At 38.7% G+C, this 21387-nt stretch overlaps 1 protein-coding gene across 1 annotated transcript; it reads right to left on the bottom strand.

Moving 5' to 3' along the window:
* Positions 1–3473: 3473 nt before the first annotated feature.
* LOC128943892 (betaine--homocysteine S-methyltransferase 1) lies at positions 3474–20058 on the bottom strand. The gene is made up of 8 exons (XM_054286864.1): positions 19998–20058; positions 16134–16266; positions 12184–12302; positions 9976–10167; positions 9243–9390; positions 8215–8397; positions 4353–4581; positions 3474–3879 (listed from the first exon to the last, which is right to left on the bottom strand). The coding sequence occupies exons 1-8, from the start codon at positions 20034–20036 to the stop codon at positions 3705–3707; spliced, it is 1218 nt and encodes a 405-aa protein (XP_054142839.1). The 5' UTR covers positions 20037–20058; the 3' UTR covers positions 3474–3704.
* Positions 20059–21387: the final 1329 nt, after the last annotated feature.

Raw genomic sequence — 21387 nt, 5'->3', positions numbered from 1 at the left:
CAAATACTATCTATCTGAATAAAGTGGAACATAAGAAAAAGGTAACAAAGAACTTTGTAACAGAGCAAGCTGCTGAAATAATGTATTTTACCATAATATTCTGGCCTATATTATTTACCATAAAATTCTGTCCTATTTCACTGGTGTCTATACTTAATTAAATGCAGGATTAAAGTAGATTAGTTTACGTTCAATATTTTTTTACATCAATGGAGCAGAACAAGACAGATACATGAATCCACTTCTTTCAACGTTTAGATTTTAAAAATGTCACTGAACCTGCCATTGCATTTGTGAATAGAGTCAAAAGATAAGGCGGAGCCATTAACTGCTTTAGGAAGAAATTTGTGATACCTGAAGATGTCAAATTTAGTAGAAGTCTTAGAAAACTTTCTTTTCAAAAGATCAGGGGGAAAAAAAGCTGTGTTTTCTGCAAAATAAAGTGGGTTTTCTTACTAACTCCCAATTTTCCTTCTTTACAACACCCTCCTTGCATTTTTTTGGTTTACAGATAAATAAGACCAACAACTGACCATTTCACAGCAGGTTTTTAGGCCTTTTTTTTGCATGAAATCCTTGGAAACTTCAGAGCTTACTTAATATGTAGCCATCTCTAATATGTACTGCAGATAGCTAGCAGTTTCTGAAGTGTATGGTTTGTCCAGGTCCCTCTTGGCCTGACATTCGGTGTTATGAGTAAGAATTATTCTTTAGATTATAGAAATGTCAAAGACGTTAGCTTTTCACTTCTGGATCTGTACTTCTGATATTCAGATCACTTCACTTCAGCTCACAGATAAAAAACCATAGGAGATAGCAAGGTCTGGATAAAGATCTGATGGAGGTGATTTCTGGATATATGATGAATCATAGACTCAGAGGGAAGAATGAATGAACTGGGTATGTTTGATTGAGAGACAAACTTTAAATTTTCAAATGTACAACAGACTTTAGCAAAGGAAGAGATTCTTCATGTCTTCATGTCTCTAATGGGCTGTAAAGAAATAATGGAGAAAAACAATGAAAAATAATAAAGAAAGAATAAATTCCACCAAGGAACATTCAAATTAGGAAAATTTTGTTAAGGGTGAAGTAACCAAACACAATCCTTGGGAGTCCCTTCCAGCTCCAAATATTTTGTGTTTCTGTGATTGTAGACATTGAACTTACCTGGTGTTGTCATGGAAGCTACATCATTAGATTTATTTCCAAACAGGTCAAGAAAACACCTTGAAAGAAAAATAAATGATCCTTAGGGTACTAAATACAGGAGCTAGCTCTCTAAAGCCCCTTTCACCTCCTAAAGTATTCAGAAAGGCTTTCCAGGGAACCAAATTTCCTAGGACCGTGCTGTTGGCTTTTCTTATTTCCTTAACAAGTCATGTAACTAACCATTAGAAACATGTGAAAATCTAACTGTTTCCTTAGGCCTAAATTGTTACACAGAAACAAATGGGAAAGAAAGCTTGGTAGCCCGGTTGGCTTTGCTGGTTGGTGGTGTTTTGGCTTTGGGGTGTTTTTTTGAGGACAGTGGTGTTGGATTCTTTTGGGTGGAGTTTGGGTTTTCTCAGTGGATTGAGTTTATTAGTGATCAATAAAGCACGCTGAAATTGTTTACATCCCACTGGAAATTCCTTTATAAGCCCAGCCTGTGATATGAATAAAACAGGGAATGTTTGTTTCACTCTGCTCTTGGGCCAGCTCTCACGTTCCATGTCTTTAAATGGCCTTTAAGTATTTCTCATCATCATATGTTAAAATTCATCCTTTTCAAACTGGATACCAAAAATTCAAAAATCATATTTTCTTAAATACCAGGTTCTTCAGTATTCTGTGTTGTGAAGTCATTCATTTCAATACAAATTTTTGCACATTATGACAGTTTCCAAAAAATCAGCCCAGCTACTCGTATACTTAGTGTGTGATGGTCAAACAGCATTCTGTGCAATAAGAAGTCCCTAAACAGGTAATAATTGTTCAAACCACCTCTGTACTGGTTGTAGCCTTTGTTTTAAGCCACCTAATCAAGAATATGTTCTTAATGCTACATGCATTTTGATGATGATCGAAGATCTGCCATTCCTGTTTTACAGATTTTGCAATATCCACTCTCTGCAGAGGTAATGTTGAGAATCACTTAGGAAGGAAAGGAGTGTATAAAGCATATAAAGTATATACTCAGATGCTTTCCAAATAATCTGCATTTTAAAATATCAATTTTCTTGGTTTGTCTGCTTTTGTCTTTCAGGCCAAATTTCTAACTAGTAAGTGTTTTAATATGTTTTAAGCCTGGGGAAGGCAGGCTTAAACCTGTCTGCCAATAACAGTCTGAAAAGGATGCATTAAGTTTCTCACTGAAGTGCTGTCTATGTAAGTGTTTCCTGACCTGTAGAATGTCAGCATGGATAGAAACAAGGAAATAAGCTTATATAGAAACAAGGAAATAAGCTTATACATGAAAAGTAGTCTAACTACATCTTTCAACACTGACTGTGAGAATGAGATTTTCATAAAGGTAGTTGCCTTCATGTAGGATGGGTGAAAATTCATTTTAAACAGAAATTGAAGTTGGGTGGTACTTACAAAAATGAATGATGGAAATATGGGCGTTTACAAGTTCTAAATATAGTGGTACCCTTCCTATGAAAACCTTATCTTGTTTGAAAACAAACCAGTGTACAAATTCCATGGGTTTTCTAAACTTGAATGGATTGATCTATTTCCTAACAGAGTTTTTCATTTGTTAAAACTAAGATTGCAGAGTGAATCAATCAGATTAAAAAAAAACAACAAAAAAACCCCAAACATGTGTACTGCTCTTTTAAATGGGAGTTATATCTTAGAAACCTACTGTTTTAAGATAACCAAGTAATTAAAGCAAGATTTCCAAAAATAAGCTGTATCATTTGAAAATTAGTTTTTTACTGGAGATACAATATAGCTTTTGAGGTTTTACAGTTTAAGGTGTGAAGATAATACAATAGTATTACATCATATTATTTTTAATTTATTTGACATTTCTTCAGATTGCAGAGTAATTTCTTAAGCCTTTTAATCCCCAGAAGAGTAAATCTTGTGTACATGGTACCTTAAGACAAAAACTGAGTTTTGTCTACCTGCCATTTTTCTCTTCTAAAAGCTCTCTGCATATAATAAGTTCCTACAAGATCTCATTTTCCTTAGGTTTTGATAACAATTATAAGATATATTTTTCAGTTTACTTTTGTTCTGTTGAAACCAAGAAAGTGACCACAAATAATTGGCAGTTTGTGTGTTCCTGCACTAGTTCTCAACAAATCTTGAGGTCTGAGGAAGCTCCTATAAAACCAAACTGAAAAAAGACTTGGGAGTTGAAGTCCGTTGACACTGTATTTATAGACGGCTTTTTCTTGCTTCACAGGTGAGTAGAGCCAGTTATGACTTTCCAGGTATTTCTGTGTCTACCCAATTAATGGCACTCAGCTAATAGAAGCTCAATTATTATGAGAATCCAAAATTACTTTTTACTGTGTATTCTCTAAACTATTTGTCCAGAGAAGGATTTCATTATCAAAGTTAGACCTATGTAATCACATTTTTTCTGCATTTTGTCTCTTTCATTACATTTTAACTGATAAATCAACACAGTACTCATCTTCACAGATTTTCTTCTGAAGCATGAGATGGTCTGCAGATAAATCATTTTAAGATTTATCTGCAGTGGATTAGAACTTCTTTTTCTGGAAGAGCTCCTTCAGCTGTTGTTCAGTTGTTGCTTCTTTCTGTTGCATCAGCTCCTTGGCTCCTCTGGTCACTCCCCAGCCATCTGGCTTTGACATGCAAGGACAATATGGCCTGCCAGAAGCAGGCTTCAGATTCTCCCAGTATTCTTTTCTTGCCCTAAATAAGGAAAAAGAAACTCAGGGGGTTTTTTCCCAGTACCTCATAATATATTAAAGGAAATGTGACTTAGAAGACAATTGCAAAGGGTCATCTAACTTGTAAAGATGGACATTATATTTATATATAGAAGTATGAATGAAAATATGCAATTAAGTGCTACATGCTTTAAAAGTATCTTTCAGTCTTTGAAAGGAATATTGTAAGCAAGCCACCATTAGGAGTTGATATACAATATTCTCCTTTTCATTGTCATTAATTACATTCACAGGATCTCCTCTACTTCTCCTTCAACCCCTTCCCTGCTCTTAGGTCAGCTTTAATTCTTGGACATTAAACATAAAACATATAATTCTAACCATAAAATCTTTACAGTGATATTTAGAAGCCCATATCAGCTAAGCCAGTGTGCTCTGCGGAGCAATGTAAGCCTTTGCAAAAGGTGTGTTGGTTTCCAGGTCAGATATACATACCTTGCTCTCACCCAGGGTTTAGTATGCATGCTCAGGTTATCACCCCAGCTACCATGTTTCTCAGAAGCTTCTGGCAAAAATCCTCTTTCAGGAGCCAACTCCTCAGCTATTGCTCGGATGTGGTATGGCTCAAATCCACAGCAGCCTCCAATGAAACGAATTCCTAAATCATAGGCCTTTCTTGCATATTTTTGAATGTCCCATCTGGTGGCAATTCTTGGCTCCAGACCTGCAAAGACATTAATATCTTAAGTTTCCAGCATGGTCCATTCAATTTTTATCCATTGTTTTGGTAAGAAATCATGCTGTTGAAACACTTGCACTCTGTTTGCAAAAGTGGTTGTAGATGCAGATGTATGTGTTTGAACTGTCTGACCTAGAATCAGAGATTGAAACTTTTAGAAGGCTAGCTTTTTCTGCAGTGCTCCACTGACCAGCGCTTGTAAGCATGTTTGGCCTGCCAAAACAGCACCTAGTATCTTCTGAGGTGGATCATGTTTCCCATTCTGCAGAGTTCTTAGCTGAAGAATTGGAATACTTTCAATGTTATGGCTACATTTCCTAATAAACAATCAATACCTGGGAAAACTGATTTCCACACACTGATCTGTGAAAGGAGAAAGTATCAGCCTACTGGCACAGGAATAATCCTGGTAATTATTCCTCAGAAATGCTTTATTGCACTTTTTTCCACAATCTGATATTGGCAGCCAGTTGTTTCAGCTGGGATCTTAGCTATTTCTTAGACCAACCCTTAGGTATAATCCCAGTCATGAGCAGCTTGCTGCCTCAAAACACCTCATTCCTTGTGGAAAGCTCTGTGTGTAGGTAAGTTAGAATGCCATCTCTGTTGCAAGTTTTGTTGAGCATTGTGATGGAATAACGAGACCTGAGAGAGTAGACTTGTGGAAATAAGGAGTAAAAAGTGAAAAGCACACCTCAAGGAGCTGGAGGCACAAGAGTGGCATAACTGGAAAGAAAAGAATGGGGACTGAAGAAGAAACTTAAAGAAATGAAAATACAGAAATAAAAAGACAAAAATCCTCCCACTTCTTAATGGATATGCACATCTGCAGGATGTGAACCAGCATGGTTATCAGTTAAGTGCAGCGTCATGTCTGTGCACTGAACACGGCTGGGCAAAGAAGCTGTGGTTGAGGTAGTAAGGCTCCAGCAACAAAGGAGAGTAGGATTGAAGAATGTCCCACTGTCCTGTCCCAAAAATGTCTAACATACAAGAAGTTGATACAAAGCAGATATAGCCTAAGTCCATTTTGTAGTTAAGAATCAGGTTTACAAATAAAAAAGCAGAAGGGAGACAACTAAAGATTCTTATAAAGAAAATTACTGCTCTCAGAGGGAAAGATGAGACAAAGGAAAAGTAGATGGACTAATGTGGCCTGGAAAACTGTGATTAAGCGTTTTAGAAAGCTGTTCAAATAAAAACAAGCTTTTGTACAGTGCTGCAGATGTGATAGAAAGCATCAGAAGCACAAATACATTATTTCTTCTTCTTTCATATATTATTTAAAAGCTAATGCAAAATTTATACAAATGATCAACAGTAAGAATGCATCATTGTGCATTCAACATACACCTGTATAAGCAACTAAGCGTCGGGGGAACAGTATAGGTTGTTTCCCTGTCATCTCCATCACCCTGTCACAATCCATGTGACCTAATGAGATGCATTGATTTGATGGCAGCTGAAGTGGGTAAGCCACAGTCCATCATACTTGAAAACTTGTGACAGTCCAGTGAAGTTCCTAGTGACTGGAGAAAGGGAAACATAACCCACACTTTTAAAAAGGCAGAAAAGGAAATGCCAGAGAAAGAGAGACCAGTCAGTCTTACAATGCCCAGAAAAACCTTAGATCAAATCATCTGAAGCCTGTACTAAGGCACATGGAAAATGAGGATGTGATTGGTGGCAGCCAACATGACTTTACTGAGGGCAAACTGTGCCTACAAATTCAGTGGCCTCCTGTGATGGGGTTACAGCATTGGTAGAGCAGAGTGATGAATGTCACCTTCCTGGACTTCCAGAAAGCATTTGATACTGTGCCACACAACATCCGTGTTTTTAAAGTGGATTCCTTCCCAAAACTGACTAACATTTTATTTATTTTTTTCCAGGTCTGTCAATGCAATACTTTTCTTGGCTTTGTTCAGAATTAAATATCTCTAACTTAACAGTTCTTGATGAAGAAAAACTGTAACATGCTCCTTGATTTGCCCCCTCAATATATCTACCCTTTAGATAATTGGGTATGCTTTCAGTGACCAGGTCATTTCTTTCTAAAATATCGTCCTTATTTAACTGGTGACATTTCAGAGAAATTGCAATAAAACACAAGAGAAAACATAGAAAAATGGAAACAGATCTACAGAAAAATAAATCTTTCTGGCATCTAATTGCTGGAGTTTGTCAATACAACATATTGACAAACTAATGCTTCCCTAGAAACTTAGAACTTGTTGCCCTGTAGAGAGTATATGTACTCTTCAGATATCTAAATATCCCTGTTATTGCCTTCATGAAAATCAGGTAATTTGGTCAGTTTAAAAATGATTTACTGAAGAGATTATCTGCTGTCAAGAAATCAATTACTACTTCGGGGTTTTGAAAACACTCACAGAGCAGGTCTTCACCAATTAATTATTCATGGAAATTCTAAATGCTGAGATGTCATACAGATTGCTTATAGCCCACAAGCCAAGAACCATAACAAACCAGAGTGAATCCTTCCATTCACTTGATTGCTTACTGCATCTGTTTGACTTTTTTTTTTCCCTGCCTGCAATCAGAGGAACTATATGAAGGAATGAAGAGCATAAATGAGTTCCTAACACTTTTAAACATCTTAGATATTTTCAGGACTCAGATGTGTTATTACCATTTAATGAATGCCCCAGGCTTATGCTTTATTCTCTTTCCTTCATTTATGTAAAGAGAGGAATTTAAAGAAAAACAATGAACTTCCTGAAAATCACATCTACTTCTCAGGTTTTTTGCTGCAAATTCCAATTGTGAACGTTTTGGGACCATTTATTTTGATCTTGAAAAGAAGGGTGTATGTTATCTGAAAATGAAAGAAATTTCTAATCATCCTTAAAATGTTTAAGCTGATTTTGCCCTTATGTTATAGGACAAAATACTCACATGAAAATAAGCCCTAAATACACAAGCCTTATATAAATATTAAATGGCTAACTCTCCCAGTTTTTGTAGAGTTTCTCCTGAGCATACATGGAGTTTTCTACTCCAAACTGCTAATTTGTTAGCAATACTAAAGTCCCCTTTCTGGTGTCTCTCTAAAGTCACAGACATTAGACAGTCACACTTACAAGATTTAAATATTATGAGTGCACTAATAATGCTCCTATATCAATTGTACTGCATTGTACATTAAACTCTTACACAAGTAAATGTAGGACTTGTGGGATACATATCACAACCCAGAAAAATGAGGCTTTTTTACTACATTTGCTGCTGCCTTTTGGACTGTTTATAGCAGTCCTGAACAGGGTTCTATAGCACGAGGAAGAATATTTTTAAAATTAATTTAGATTGTGGCATTTTAACTCTTCTCATCATAATTATACATTGAGTTACATGCTGTGATACTACTGAAGTGTTCTCCCTATGTGGATGATCTTTACTCCAGTATTATTTTTATTGATCTGTCTGGAAAATGCCAGGACTAGGATAACTAGGATATGCCAGACAGGATAACTAGGACTCATCATATTGAATAAAAGAACACCTTTCAGCTTCAGCTGTACTAAAAGCTGGAGGCAATAAAAGCCAGGAACAGCCAATAAAGCAACACCACCAACAAAAAATATACCCTTGTCTTACCAAAGGGAAATTCCGGAAGATCAATAAATCCCTGCTTTCCACAATCAGGAGTATGGAAAGCAAGTGGCTGGCACATCAGGTGGGCTTTCAGTTTAGCAGCCTGCAAGCCCTCTTTCATCAGCCTCACAGTTTCAATGGAAGTTTCTGGATCAAAATGGCAGTTGACTCCAACTATAGAAGCACCTAGGAGGAGGAAAGTAACTTCAAGTCACAGCTCCCCAGAAAGTGGGAGATGAAAGTTCCACAGCACTCTAGAAGCAGCGCTTTCCACCTTCACATCAGTGCTATGGAAACAAGGCAGCTGTGCTACAGCCAGGCACAACTCTCCTGAGGTTGATCATGCCATTTACATCTCAGCTGCACTCCTCTTTACCTTTCTAATGATTAATCACATCTTCTACAGCTGTTTTTTCTTCTACCCTCCTACAGTGTTTAATCAGTAAAGTCTGATTATGTAGAGCCACATATGGAAACACGTGGCAGGTTTCTAACACAAGTTCTACCTTTGGATTTCAACTATAACTTGAAAGGAAAAGAGTACTTTGGGATAGATATGTAAACTTGTATATCTTCATCCATCATGCCCCTGATTAATTTCTTCTGCCCTTCCCCTTGTTCCACAGAAAACAGCCTTTCATAGACAATATGATTAATTTTGTCATTCTCTTAATTTTCTCATCTTGAGCTGTGTGCAAAAACAAGAGCAGAGAATCAAAAGCAGCTTTGTGCTTGTGATTCTAGAATTTGGGGATGGGTCTACAATGAAATTTGAGCAGGTTTAGGATTTTGCTGTATTCAGTATCAGTTTTCTATGGCTACTGCTCTTACCCATTTCATAGAGATAATCAAGTATTTCGTAGCTGTATTTCCATATGTTCTAGTAAAGTACACATAAAGACTTTTCTACAGAGTCATAACTCCTATCAGATACAACTGGGAAGCTACCTACTTGGCATACATCTCTATTTATTTAAATAATTAGGAACTTTTTCCATATTTTCAAAGGGCACATTAAAACAAATTCTTACCAGCCTTTACCAGCTGGACAGCACATTGTCCAGGGGACACTCCATGCATGTCTCCTTCTGGACCAATGCACATCGTAGCTGCAACTGGCTTTCCAGATTCTTTTAGAACTTCAACTGCCCAGACAGCCTCTTCAACATGCTCAAAATACTGAAAAAAATTAAAGCTAGGTGATTTTGTTTCTCAGCAAAGAAATATAAAAATTCCTATCCAGACCCCAAATTAACCATCAATACAATGATTTGATAATTTTCTGATTTATACTAGCATAATTCAATTGAGTTTACTGGCCACACAGTTAAAAAATTACTTTTAAAAGTGAGTAAAAATAAATTAAAAATAATGTTACTTTTGTTTCAGAACAAGAATGCCTACAGGGGAGATTAATCAAGGATTAACCCAAGACCTATAGTCAACTAGAAAAGTTGTCTTAGGTTGCTTTCTACGTACTGGAAGAAATAGGGATTAGTCCAGATCCCAGCAACATTTTGTCTTTGTATTCGTACAGAATTTTACTTGACTTAGGTAGGAATGAGGTTCAAAGATCCTATTCTAGAACACCTGCAGACGTTGGTGGGCATTTACAAAAAAATATCTGATACTACTGAGATAATAGCACAGCAGAAAATCTTGAAGGAGGTAGAAACATGTAGGGATACTTCCTAAAATAAGCTAGACATCTTAAAAGTTAACACTGTGCCAGTTGAAAGCACATACTTATTTTTACAGATTTACCTCTGCAATTAAGAAGTCCACATTCTTCTTCATAAAGACTTCCAGTTGTTTTCGAAAGGCTGCTTTAACCTCTGTTTTATCTTTGCAGCTTAAGTAAGATGGTGTTTGACTGACTCCTCCAGCCACTAAAGCATCACCTTCATTAGCCACTTCTCTTGCAATGTCACAAGCAGCTTCATTCACTTTGTGGCACTGTGTGAACATAGAATCTGTTAGTTTTATCTTACCAGAGGTATGCAGAACCCTAGAAGGACAAAAATAGTGAGATGTCATAATGGCTTTTTCATATTTTTGTTAAATTTAAACTAAATGTAATTAAAGTCAAATGGATTTTGAGAGTAATCTTGATTAGGAAGATAAAATTCTTTTAAACAGCAACAAACATTAGAAAAATAATTTCTTGCCTCCTCTAAGTTATCATATTGTCAAATACTACAAAATACATTACCTTTAATAGATCTTACACAAATAGCTACAAAAACCAAATATTTGGTGTGAAGTGGAATTTTCTTTGCTTCTCAGAAAATGAGTTAGTTACACCTAAGCATATGTTTTCATTCTGAAATTTTGAATGGAAAACAAGATATGAAAATTTTACCTTTTCTTTTTTAAAATATATTTTACTGTTCTGATAATTAACACCTCCCACCCCCGATATAATATTCACACAGGGTTATTTAAGACATTTTTTGAAAGAAAGCATTAATTATGTGATATTAAACTTGCCAACTTAAAGAAAGGGAAAAATATTGCTAATTTATCACCAAGACTGGAAGTCATATTGCTTCTGTATGTAAATTGGGATGACCAGAACAGCTTTTCAAAAAGAGGTTAAACTGAGAAAAAAAAAATCTGGGAAAAAGAATCATTATTTGTGGTATTTGAAAAGTATTGATTACAGCAGGTTCTCTGCAGTCCACAGACTATTTAGAAGTCTCTAAGTCCATAAGCTTCTCTCTGCTGAAGTTTTACATGGCTGCCTCAAAAACCCAGCTGATTTTTAAAGTGATTGCTGACAGATTGTCTTCCATTTGCATTTGTGCATGGCTACATCTCTGGGAACTCTGTGAGGTGGAACAATAAATTAGTTAAATCCTGGAGCAACGTGATTCTAGAACTGGCAGGAAATAAATTGAGATGTTTGATGTAATGCAATCCAAATACCAGGTGCTCTCCAGCCTCTATAACTTTGCACATCAGCAAGAATGGAAGCATTGGCTTGTTCCAGGGTTATTGTGTTTCTGGGACTACCACTTCACACATTTCAGTGTTGTAAAAGGTCCAGCATTTCAGATAAATTTGGTCATATGACATTTTGGGATGAACACAATTAAGCCTCAAGTGTTTCCCTAGTGTCCAGATTGTTCTAATTTCTGACTGAGGATATCTTCACAGATACAGCTATTCCTTCCTCCCTAAGCCCTGGAGAGTTTTCTCTAGTTTGCAGAAGATAGAATGTACAGTAGGACCAAAGGAACAGGATCAGAGAAACCATTCAATGCCAAACATTCTAGTATCAAAGGTATTATATAGAAATGTTTGGCTAGGAATTCCACTAGACCTTGAGCCTGTGTCTAGTAAACACACACAGAATCCTACAGTTCCTCTATGTAGGGGGTAAGAAGACACTGACAGGGTACTTCTGCTGATGTAAAAATTACCTTCACACAAGAGGAGGGGAATATTGAGCACCTTCACACAAGAGAAGGGGAATATTGAATACAGTGTATAGCTTGGATTACTTTAGTTGCTACTTAATGAAGATGTGGTTCTAAAAACATTTTGTTCTCATTAGCTGTTCATTATTCTCTAAGATTCTTCACCATTTTTACAGTTCAGTAATTTCTCTGGATTCTAAAACATCTCCATTTTCTCACTAGTTTTGCTCTCTGTGCATTTAGTACTCTCTATAATCTTTGTACCTAAACTCCATAAACTGATCTCCTCAGATAAAAATACAGAAAAATACAATGCAGGCATTCTCCTTCCCCTCTTCATCCTTTCCCAATTTTGTGTTTGATTTTTGTTTTGGTTTGGGGCTTTTGTCACTTCACTTTGTTTTTTTGCTATTTCATACTCTGAAATTCCATCATCTCATTCTCTGGTCCTCAAATATAGCGAAAATGTTAGGACAAACTTGATAATACCTTTGCTAAACCTTTTGAAATTGATCAACTTATTTTGTATCTCCAAAATTGGTTTACTCACACTTATTTTCTCAGCTACATAATTGCCCCTGTTCTCTAGTTTGTCCTCACTGGCATAAAAGGTGAAGGTCTGCAGAACATTGGATCCAGCTCTGAGGAATTCTCGGTGAAGCTGACGAACTGCAAATTAAGAGACAAGGTTATTGGTGTGTTATCCCCAAATCCAGTGTTTGTTGATGTAATGTTATTGCAAAATAAGTGACATTGTGTTTACTAGAAGACCAATTATGAGAAATTAGAAGCAGTACTTGAGTCTGCATAGAATTTCTTTCTTCTCACCATCAAAACATTGGGTAGAAAATTTTCTTCTTCATTCTTTACTGTTAAGAATGACTGAAGATTTCTATATAGTTTAGCTGCAGATTCAGTTTTGCCTGCCACCTTGACAATCCTCTATTTTCTGCAATCCTTCAGATCTCCCAGATGTAGGGCTTGATAAAGCTTTTGTATAGTGATTTAGGAAGGGATAACTGATGTCTGACAAAATAATGTGAAAGCATAACAAGGAACACCAGACAAAAGGCTCTTCAAATGAAAAAGTCATCTTCTCTTAGCTTATATATTACAAAGAAGAAAACAGAAGAGAGGATCAAAGCAACAAATTAAGGGACATGATAATTATATGGAAGATTACAGTGTTTCATTGCCTCCTCTATTCTACATTTTTCAGTTTTCTCCCCTAGCAAAATTTTAAAAGAGTATAGTCAGCCAAAACCAAAGCTCTATCTTGCTAAATACATCCTTACTTAAAAGAAGATTTGTTGCTCCAGAAAAGTGACTCACAGCACAAATCACTCACAATCATCATTATGTCTCCACATGATGATTTTACTACATCAACAACAATCCTTTTAAAGGAAAGGTTACCATTACTTCGAATAGACAAATTTCCTACATTAGGACTTTGGGAAAAGGCTCTGTGATGGTAGTCATGCCTTTCTGGCTGTAAGCAGTATACTTCAATTGCCACAACAGCAACAGAACAGGAACTGTTAATTGATTTTATATATATACCCACAGAATAATAGTTACAATAATTACTAGAATGCTACTGATCATGTAAAACAGAGTTAAATGCTTAATAACTTGTAGCAAATACAGGAGTTCCTTACTTACTGTACGCAAGATACTTATTACCTAGACACACAAGAACACTGCAATTGCTATGGCAGATGTTTAGAAAGGTTTTCCTGAAGTCCTAGTTTATCACAACTCAATGTCTACAGATACAGTTTGTGTCACTAAAAAAATATGCAAGTTTGTCGCGAGAATAAAATTACTCCCGTATTCTGCAACAAATGTAGCTTTCTGCAGCAGAGAAGCTCAAAGAGCATTTTGTGTTGCTAGATTTAATGTGCATACATGCAAGCATGTCTGCTTTCAATGAAGGATCGCTGTAGTGTCCCTTGCTTGTCTCTACTGGTACACTATTTTATTTCTAGTTGCTGCCTTGGGTAACTTCAAAGTGCTTACTTTTTTACTACACAGGTGATTTAACACAGTGCTTCTTTGCCCAGCAGTCACAAAAATCTTTCCAGGAACATAGGTTGTAGCAGAGGTACTGTTCAAAAAGTTTTTGGAATCTGCCTGAATGTCTGGGATCAAATTTCACTTTCACATCTTTATGAAGAGACAAAAAAGTTGTAGTGCTGGGAGTATTCTTTTTCCTACATCACAACAATAGGCCACTAGTGGATCCCAAATAAAAGGACTCTGTGTTTCTAGTGGGTTTTTTTTCATCTTCCTGAATGAGGAAGAGTTGATGAAAACTGGTCAGGAAATAAGAAAAGAAAAAAATCTACAAATATTTTCACAAATGCTCTATGACATTTCAATAGTAGACCATTCCTAGAAGAAGGCCTGGGTTTTGTGTGAATATGAATGGCGACATAAGTAGGAAAATGAAATCTAACACATGTGATTAAGGTACTTCATACCCCAAAATACCAGGTTATGAATAGGAGACATGGGATACACTTTGGGGGAAACAATAATGCTATAACTATCAGCCTGAATCTCATTCAACCTCAAGCAAATAGGCTTTACCAGTAGAATACACTGTTGTTCTTATAAAACCCACAGCACTGAGCAATATCAAAAACCCAAACCACTCTGTAGTTTACTTGTGTGACTTCCAGCACACTTCCTCCAGCATTTCAGAAATGGGAATAAAAGTCACACATGAGGCTAAAACATTATTAATAATTTGATGCATTTTCGGAGTCAGATGTGTAACGCCAATTTTTCATTTAAATCCATCATGAGTTGGACATTACATAAAAGACACAGACACAAGCTGTGAGGAGATAGGAGCAATAAGCACCCATGCCTACAGCTCAGCACAGAGCAATCCCTAGTCTGTCTCAGAAGAAAAATATAGATCTCCTAATTTCTACAATTACCAGTCTGGCAAATCCCCTCTAATACAGTAAATGGCCTTGAACTTTTTTTTTTTTTAAATTCCTTCCTGCCTTCTCAGAACTTCCTTCCTTTTCCTCTCCTTATAAGGACAAGAAGCTCTGGTAGCTGTATGGTTTTTACACCCACTGTGCCTGCCAGTTGCTCCTTGTGTTCTATTACATCTGCTTTCAAAGTAACATGACCCTTGAGCAAGCAGGAGCAAAAGCATGGAGGGAAAGAAGCCCCACTGCACAAAAGGAAATAAGCAGATTTGCTCTGAAGGGTGGATTTATAAATAGCCTATAAAAGACATGTGCAGAGTGGGGAGGGCTTTTGAGGTGCAAAAATACCAAGCAAAGGGGAAAGAAAGAGCATGGGACAAGTGCTATGAACTGTAAAATGGAACATGCAGGGCCAGACAGAGGTAGACGTAGAGAGAAATAGAGAGATGATAGAATGTCTCTTTGGGAGATGAGAGTCAGCAAATTAGGTCATCCATCCTTAAACCTTTCCTGGAGCTCTGCATTATCTAAAGCAGCCCATAACCCTAAATTAGGGATGCTAAGTGACACATAAGTGACATTTGAAGGCTGAGAAATATTAGGCTGAATAAATAGGTGAATTCTACAAAGTGATGTAGCAGAGAGAACTAAGGTATCTCTCCTTCTACTCCTCTTCCTTCTTCTCCTGTATAGCAGAAAAAACTGACTTGGAATAGAAAAGACTTAGAAGAAAGAAATTTTTTCCCCAGGATATTCTGAATTGACTTGTGGGATTAAGCGCACATCATATTATTAGGGCAAATGCTATCTTGTAATGAAGCATGCATAAATAGATAATACCATCTGCTTCTGCACTATTTATGATTAACACTACAGTCTTTACACTGGAAGGCATAAAATAGTTGGTCATTTTCTCTCCGTCCACTTTAAGAGAGTTACTCTGTTAAATGTTTTTCTTTAGGTTCCTATCAGGTTTATCATTCCCCATTTTACAGTGGAGCCAGAAACATTAAATACTCCCATTATGATGTTTATTAAAAATTGCCATTTCTTTGAAAGAATTAATAAAAAAACTATTTTAGATTACAAATATAAATGAATGACTAGAACAAAACAAATCAGATAGTTAACTGCAGAATTCCTTTTCGTAAGGTACTTTAAATGAGAAGCTTTAAATGATCAGCGCAAAAACAGACTGGACAAATCCATGAGAAAGAAATCACTGAACGTTATTAAACACAAATATAACTACATCTGCATGAAAAAGTCCCTGGGATGCAAGTTATTGAAGATTGGGAGAGCATTCTGAAGAGGTATCAGTAGATGTTTGCACTACTCATATTCTTACAGAGCAAACTGATTTTGGCCAGTGTTAGAGCAAATAAAACAGGAAAGATGAGCTGGTTTTAGGCTGTTCTTCATGCAATTCTACAGTGTCAAGGAACACTTCTATTTAAAAATCTACTAAGAGCTCTATATATTTATTACTTAGCCAACCATTACATTGTTTACATTCACTATAGGAATATAATTTCCCAGTAAAACTGACCTGCTTCTGGATGTTCTACAGTTGCTTCAGGAGTCCAAGGCCCAGCTTTTACATATCCCCTCTTTTCAAGAGCAAAGACAAATCCCCCATCTCCGATCACAATTTCTCCAGCGTCCAAGCGTTCTAGAATACCCTGCAGAAAGCATGAGGGTAGGTTCACAATTACAATTTGATGGCTTTTTCCTGTATTTGCAAGGCAGACATAAATATCTGTGAGCTAGCAGAAATATTTTTGCCACAATAATAAAAAGTAATAAATTTCCTTTGTAAAATTCTAATTAAAGAATGGTAGATCTGCTCTTTTGCAGCATAAGGCTTTAATATGCACACATATATTATTTGTAAAACTTCTCATTAGACAGTTATATTGTATTCCAGAGATATTGTTTCCAGAACTGCAAGTCAGTGGTCCAGAGATGTTCCCATGAAAGTAACACGCCATCTCAAATTCTCTGTAAAATACATGAGAAACTTCTTAAAATAAGACACTAGTACCACTGATCTCACTATTAGCTCATCTGCTCTCTAGCTTCCAATGCCACCTTCACAGAGCCTTACCACAAGCAGCTTGTGACTCCAGATGGCAAAACAGGCACCACAGAAAAGTAAGCATGCAACAGTTTCCTATCAAACAAGACACATCTCAGAAAGCTGACTTGCAGTTTCTGACAGTCTTTTCACAGGCCTGGGTTTGCTTACCCAGATTTACAAAACAAAAAATAATCCTGTTGGTTTTGCACAGCCCTGAAATGTTTTAGAGTGCCAAATTACAAACCTTACAAAACCCTATGTAAGATAAGCCTTGCTTCTCTCTTGAACTCCACACTAATGCAAGGAAAATGGCAATTATCTTTTTTGTGAAACTGAAAAACATGAGAAAAAAATACTGGCTTGTCCTAAAATACATTGCATTTTTATTTCTTTAATTGCTTCATTGCCTTGTTGAAAACTTCTAAAAAGTACCTACTATTAGAGTAGGATTGATTTCTACAATTGGATGGCAACCATAACTCCATCTATATTACAAAGTGATTTAATGAAGACTACATATATATATGTAGTGAATAAAGGATAAGAATTAACCAAGGGTAGGTCTGAAATTTCCATCCACAGTTTTCTTCATTTCAACAGAAGAAGTTTGAGGGAGGAGGAAAAAGAAAAGCCTTATGGACATAGAGTTGAGTGTGATTTTCATGCTGAGTGGACATGTTTTTTTTACAGTTACCCTTCAAACTTCAGTTATTATCTTTCTTGATAGTGTCCTTTTCATTAACACAATTCTCTCATGCCATATATCTAACAAAGACAAACCCTTAGGATGCCTCAGAACTGCTGTTTAGGCAGAACAAGAACAAGGCCTTTCCAGCAGTAAGGAGCAGCGTGCCAGCTGCGCCAGTTTCAGTACCATGCACAGCGGGGTGAGGCTCCTTGGAGGCCACAAAGCCTGGCTGAGAGCATCGCCTACTTTGGCTGAGGCACTGGCATTGCAGCAAATGGCAGGACTGGTCTGTACAGTACTGCTGTGCAGAGCTTTGCCAAGCGTTGGCCTGCAAACCTCTGCATCAGGTTCCACTATGGACTTGCCAAAATATTGAGCCCATTGACTTTAAAACTTCAACAAAGTCTGCAAGTTTTTATCTTTGTTTCCACAGAATCAGGGAGAAACAATTTTAGAGTAAATGTCAGCTGGTTTTGTGAAGATTGTGCTTGCAATAAACCTACTTTCATTTATAACAGAATGCCTCAAATGGGGCCAGCAAAAGCTCACTGCTTGAGTCCATGCTTCCTCTGTCTGCCAAAGAATCCTTTGTAAATGAAGCCTGCCTTCAGAAATTTGATATGCAGAGAAGAGGCATGCAGAAGAAATGAAATCTTTAATGTAAAGGCAGCCTCAGTTGTTTTTTAACTGAGCATTGAGTAACAGACACAAAATGACATCACATATAGGTATAATATTTACTATTATATTATGTATTTAAATGTAATACAAGAGAACTTTCTTCTAAAAAGTAACTTCTAGTATTTAATAGCAGTTTTTCTTCATAGTTCTGTTTCGTTTTGAAGTACAAATCTTCATTTTTGGCACACAGAAACAACATAAGCCACGTTCGAATAGACCATGGCACCTTAACATATTGTGATATATTAAGTCTAGTGCCAGGGTATCTAATGGCAGGAGAGATAAATACAAAGCACAAAATACTTAATAAAACCTTAGTTTGAGAGGCTCATGCTGGATTCAAATGGAAATAACCTTTTTGCAGACTTCATTATAGGTCTGCTATCTTCTCTTCATACAATTTTTACTTTATATACTGTGCAAAATACCACCTATTTAACCACCATATAGCTAACCAAAATTCAGCATCAACATTGTTTTGTTCAGAGACCTATTGCTGTGCGCTTATGTCTAATCCAGATCAATATTCTACTGTCAGGTGATCTGGTAGGAGACAAAAAATATGTTTAATTACAAAAAACAGTATATGTAAAAAGCTATCCAAGGCTTCTTTGAGCCGTCTTTTGCTGCTTTACTTTTGCTACTATGAATGAAGTTGCACCACATGGTCCATACAACTATACATGGAAAGCGTGAGTGGAAGTGCCTCTATGAAGATATTCCGACTGCCATCTTTAGGCATGCAACTGTACTGTGTAAGTGAAAATCCTACATGGTCAACCTATAATCCACCTTTTCATCAATAGAGAGAAAAGAAATCCTGAAAAACTATTCACATCTCAAGCCCTAAAGCAAACTCCACCGCTTGTAGGGGGAATTTCTGCTTGATGTTGAAATTAGGTGGTACATGCCAAAATATAAAAAGCAGAACAAATACCCCATACCTTCTTCTTTTATAATCAAGCTACCTGTAGGACCTAGAGCTCATAGACTTCTTCCCATATCTTTCTGCTCTTTTGCTCTACACATAAAAATGAGTAAAACCCATTCTGAGAAAGATGTGCCCTACTAATGGCAATAGTGTCCTTTAAACAGAAGACAGAATACATCATTCTGCTGACCTTGTCAAGCAGCAGCACAGGGTACCAGTTCTGATGTATGTCAGAGAGTTTGACTTAGATATTGCTCATAGCTTTGCCTTAATGGCATGAATTGCTGGTGCCTGGATAACTTTTTCCTGGCTTGTTCCTTTAGCTAAATAGGGGAGCAGTGGGCATGCATACATAGGAGTTTGGGTTGATATTATACAAACACCAGTCATATTAACCAAGGGGTGAGAAATCTGGACCTTTTAAACAGAGCAGGCAGGAGACAGAAACCTCATCCAATGACAGGTTGTCCTTAAAATATTTACTATTTTAATTTACTATTTTAAAGTGTGTTTTAAAGCAAATCCTGCTTGATTTGTGTATCAAATAGTGTTACACTAAATGGTTTTGTACTCTGGTGGCTCCATTCTATGTGTTCAGAGAAACCAAGATTATATGGCCTGTGACTGCGTTAAGATCAAGCTAATTTATCTGTCTCATAACGATGCCGAAATGTCCTTAACGTCTCGACGCTGAACAGGTACAATTACTATGGCTTTATTTTACGTTTTCACAAGATCGCCTTACCTGCGGAGATACCGAGTACCTTAGAGGGAGGTTAACCGGCGAGGGTCGCGCCAGTCAAGAAGCGAATCCCGCGCTCTACGCGGACTCGACCCCGCGGAGGCGGGAGAGGCGACGGGGAGCCCTGCCCGCTGCCGGAGCCCTGCCCGCAGCCAGGCTCCCGCGGCGGGGCTGCTCCCCCGCACCGTCCCGCCAGCCGGGGCAGCGGCCGCCCGCGGCAGCCGGCGGAGGGCACCGCGACGGGGGAAGCAGCGGCCGGCTCTGCGCGAGGGAGGGAAACAGGAGATTTACCCTTTTGCCCTGTTTCGCGGTCTTCCTGATCGGCAGCATCTTCCTCGCACAGGACCGCTGACTGCCTCGACGGCTCGGTGCGACCCGCCGCTCACTCGGTGGGCTCTCCGGCCGCTCGTTTATAGCCCCAGGAGGAGGCGGGACGCGGTGGGCAGCGCTGCGGGCGGTACCCCCACCCCGCCTGGCCCGGCCCGGCCCCTGACTGCCCGGGGCGCTCTGGTTCGGCCGGGGCAGCTCCGCTCCCTCCCGCTGCCCCGCCCGGCCCGAGGTGCGGAGGCGCCCCCCGGCTCCAAGGGGCGGTCCGGCGCCCTCCTCCGGGAGGGCCGGGCTCGGCGGGGCAGGGACGGGACGGGACGGGACGGGAGGCGGCGTAGAGCGGCGCGGAGCCAGCGCTCTCCATCCCTGCTGCGTGTGCAGGATGAGCGCGGTGCTGCGGGGAGCCCTGCGGCGGCTGCGGCCCCCGCGCCGGCCCGGGCCCCTCGGCGCCCAGGGGCGGTGAGTGCGGGCCGGGCCGGGCCGGGCCGGGCCGGGCGGGGGGCGCGGGCAGAGGGACGGTGCCGCTGCTGTCCGGGATGCGCAGAAGGGGTGCTGGTGGCGGGAGCCGGCTCCGGCTGCGGCACCTGTGGCCTGAGGTGCCTCTCTGCGCCTCGCAGTGCTGCGCCAAAGCCGGAGCCAGCCCGGGGTGCGGGGCTGACCTGGTGTAGCAAGGTCCCTTCTGTTGTCTTCTGGGCCATACCAATAAGCAAACAATGACCGGTTTTAACTGGCACTATCAAACATCTGGGTGACCTGTTTAGTTCACTGGGAAGGCGAACCCTGGATTCTTGCCAGGCTCCTGGGCATAGGTTTTAAAAATCTGAAAGGCACATGAGGAGATTTCAAATCCACAGCATAAAAGAACAATAAGAAAAGTCTTTATGCTTGACCTTGATTACCCTGTGCCTCAAAATTCAGTAGAGAAGCTGGTGTAAGTGCCGCACATCTGGCTGCTAAACAGCTTACTGTTAACTTGTAAAAATTAATATGTAATCAGAAAAAAGAACCCGTGCATGTGTGTGGTGCACCAAATACAGAACAGCTGTGGTGTCCTGTGCTCCCACTTATTTTACTTTTAATTTACCACCATTTATTGTATACGCCTGGTGCATGTTCTGCCTGCAACTGCATTTAAAATCTTATAAGATCTCCATTCATAAGACATAAAACTGGTGGCCTTTATTTCTGAGTGGGAGACGTGGGAGACTAGTTATACATTAGAAAGTCTGTTGCCAGAGAAGTTGAAAGTGTACGAGGAGGAGAGATAAAATTGAGTATAGATTAACTGGAGAGAAAGATACTGTTAATTCATGGTACTCTGTACTGCTGCTGTAATAACATGTGCTACCTTGTC

Source organism: Melozone crissalis, unplaced genomic scaffold, assembly GCF_028551555.1.
Source record: "Melozone crissalis strain CALT ecotype California unplaced genomic scaffold, PUWL_Pcris_2 ptg000005l_1, whole genome shotgun sequence".
NCBI classification, from domain to species: Eukaryota; Metazoa; Chordata; class Aves; order Passeriformes; family Passerellidae; genus Melozone; species Melozone crissalis.
The sequence above is the reverse complement of the archived record's forward strand: the minus strand, read 5'-3'. Positions and strand labels throughout refer to the sequence as shown.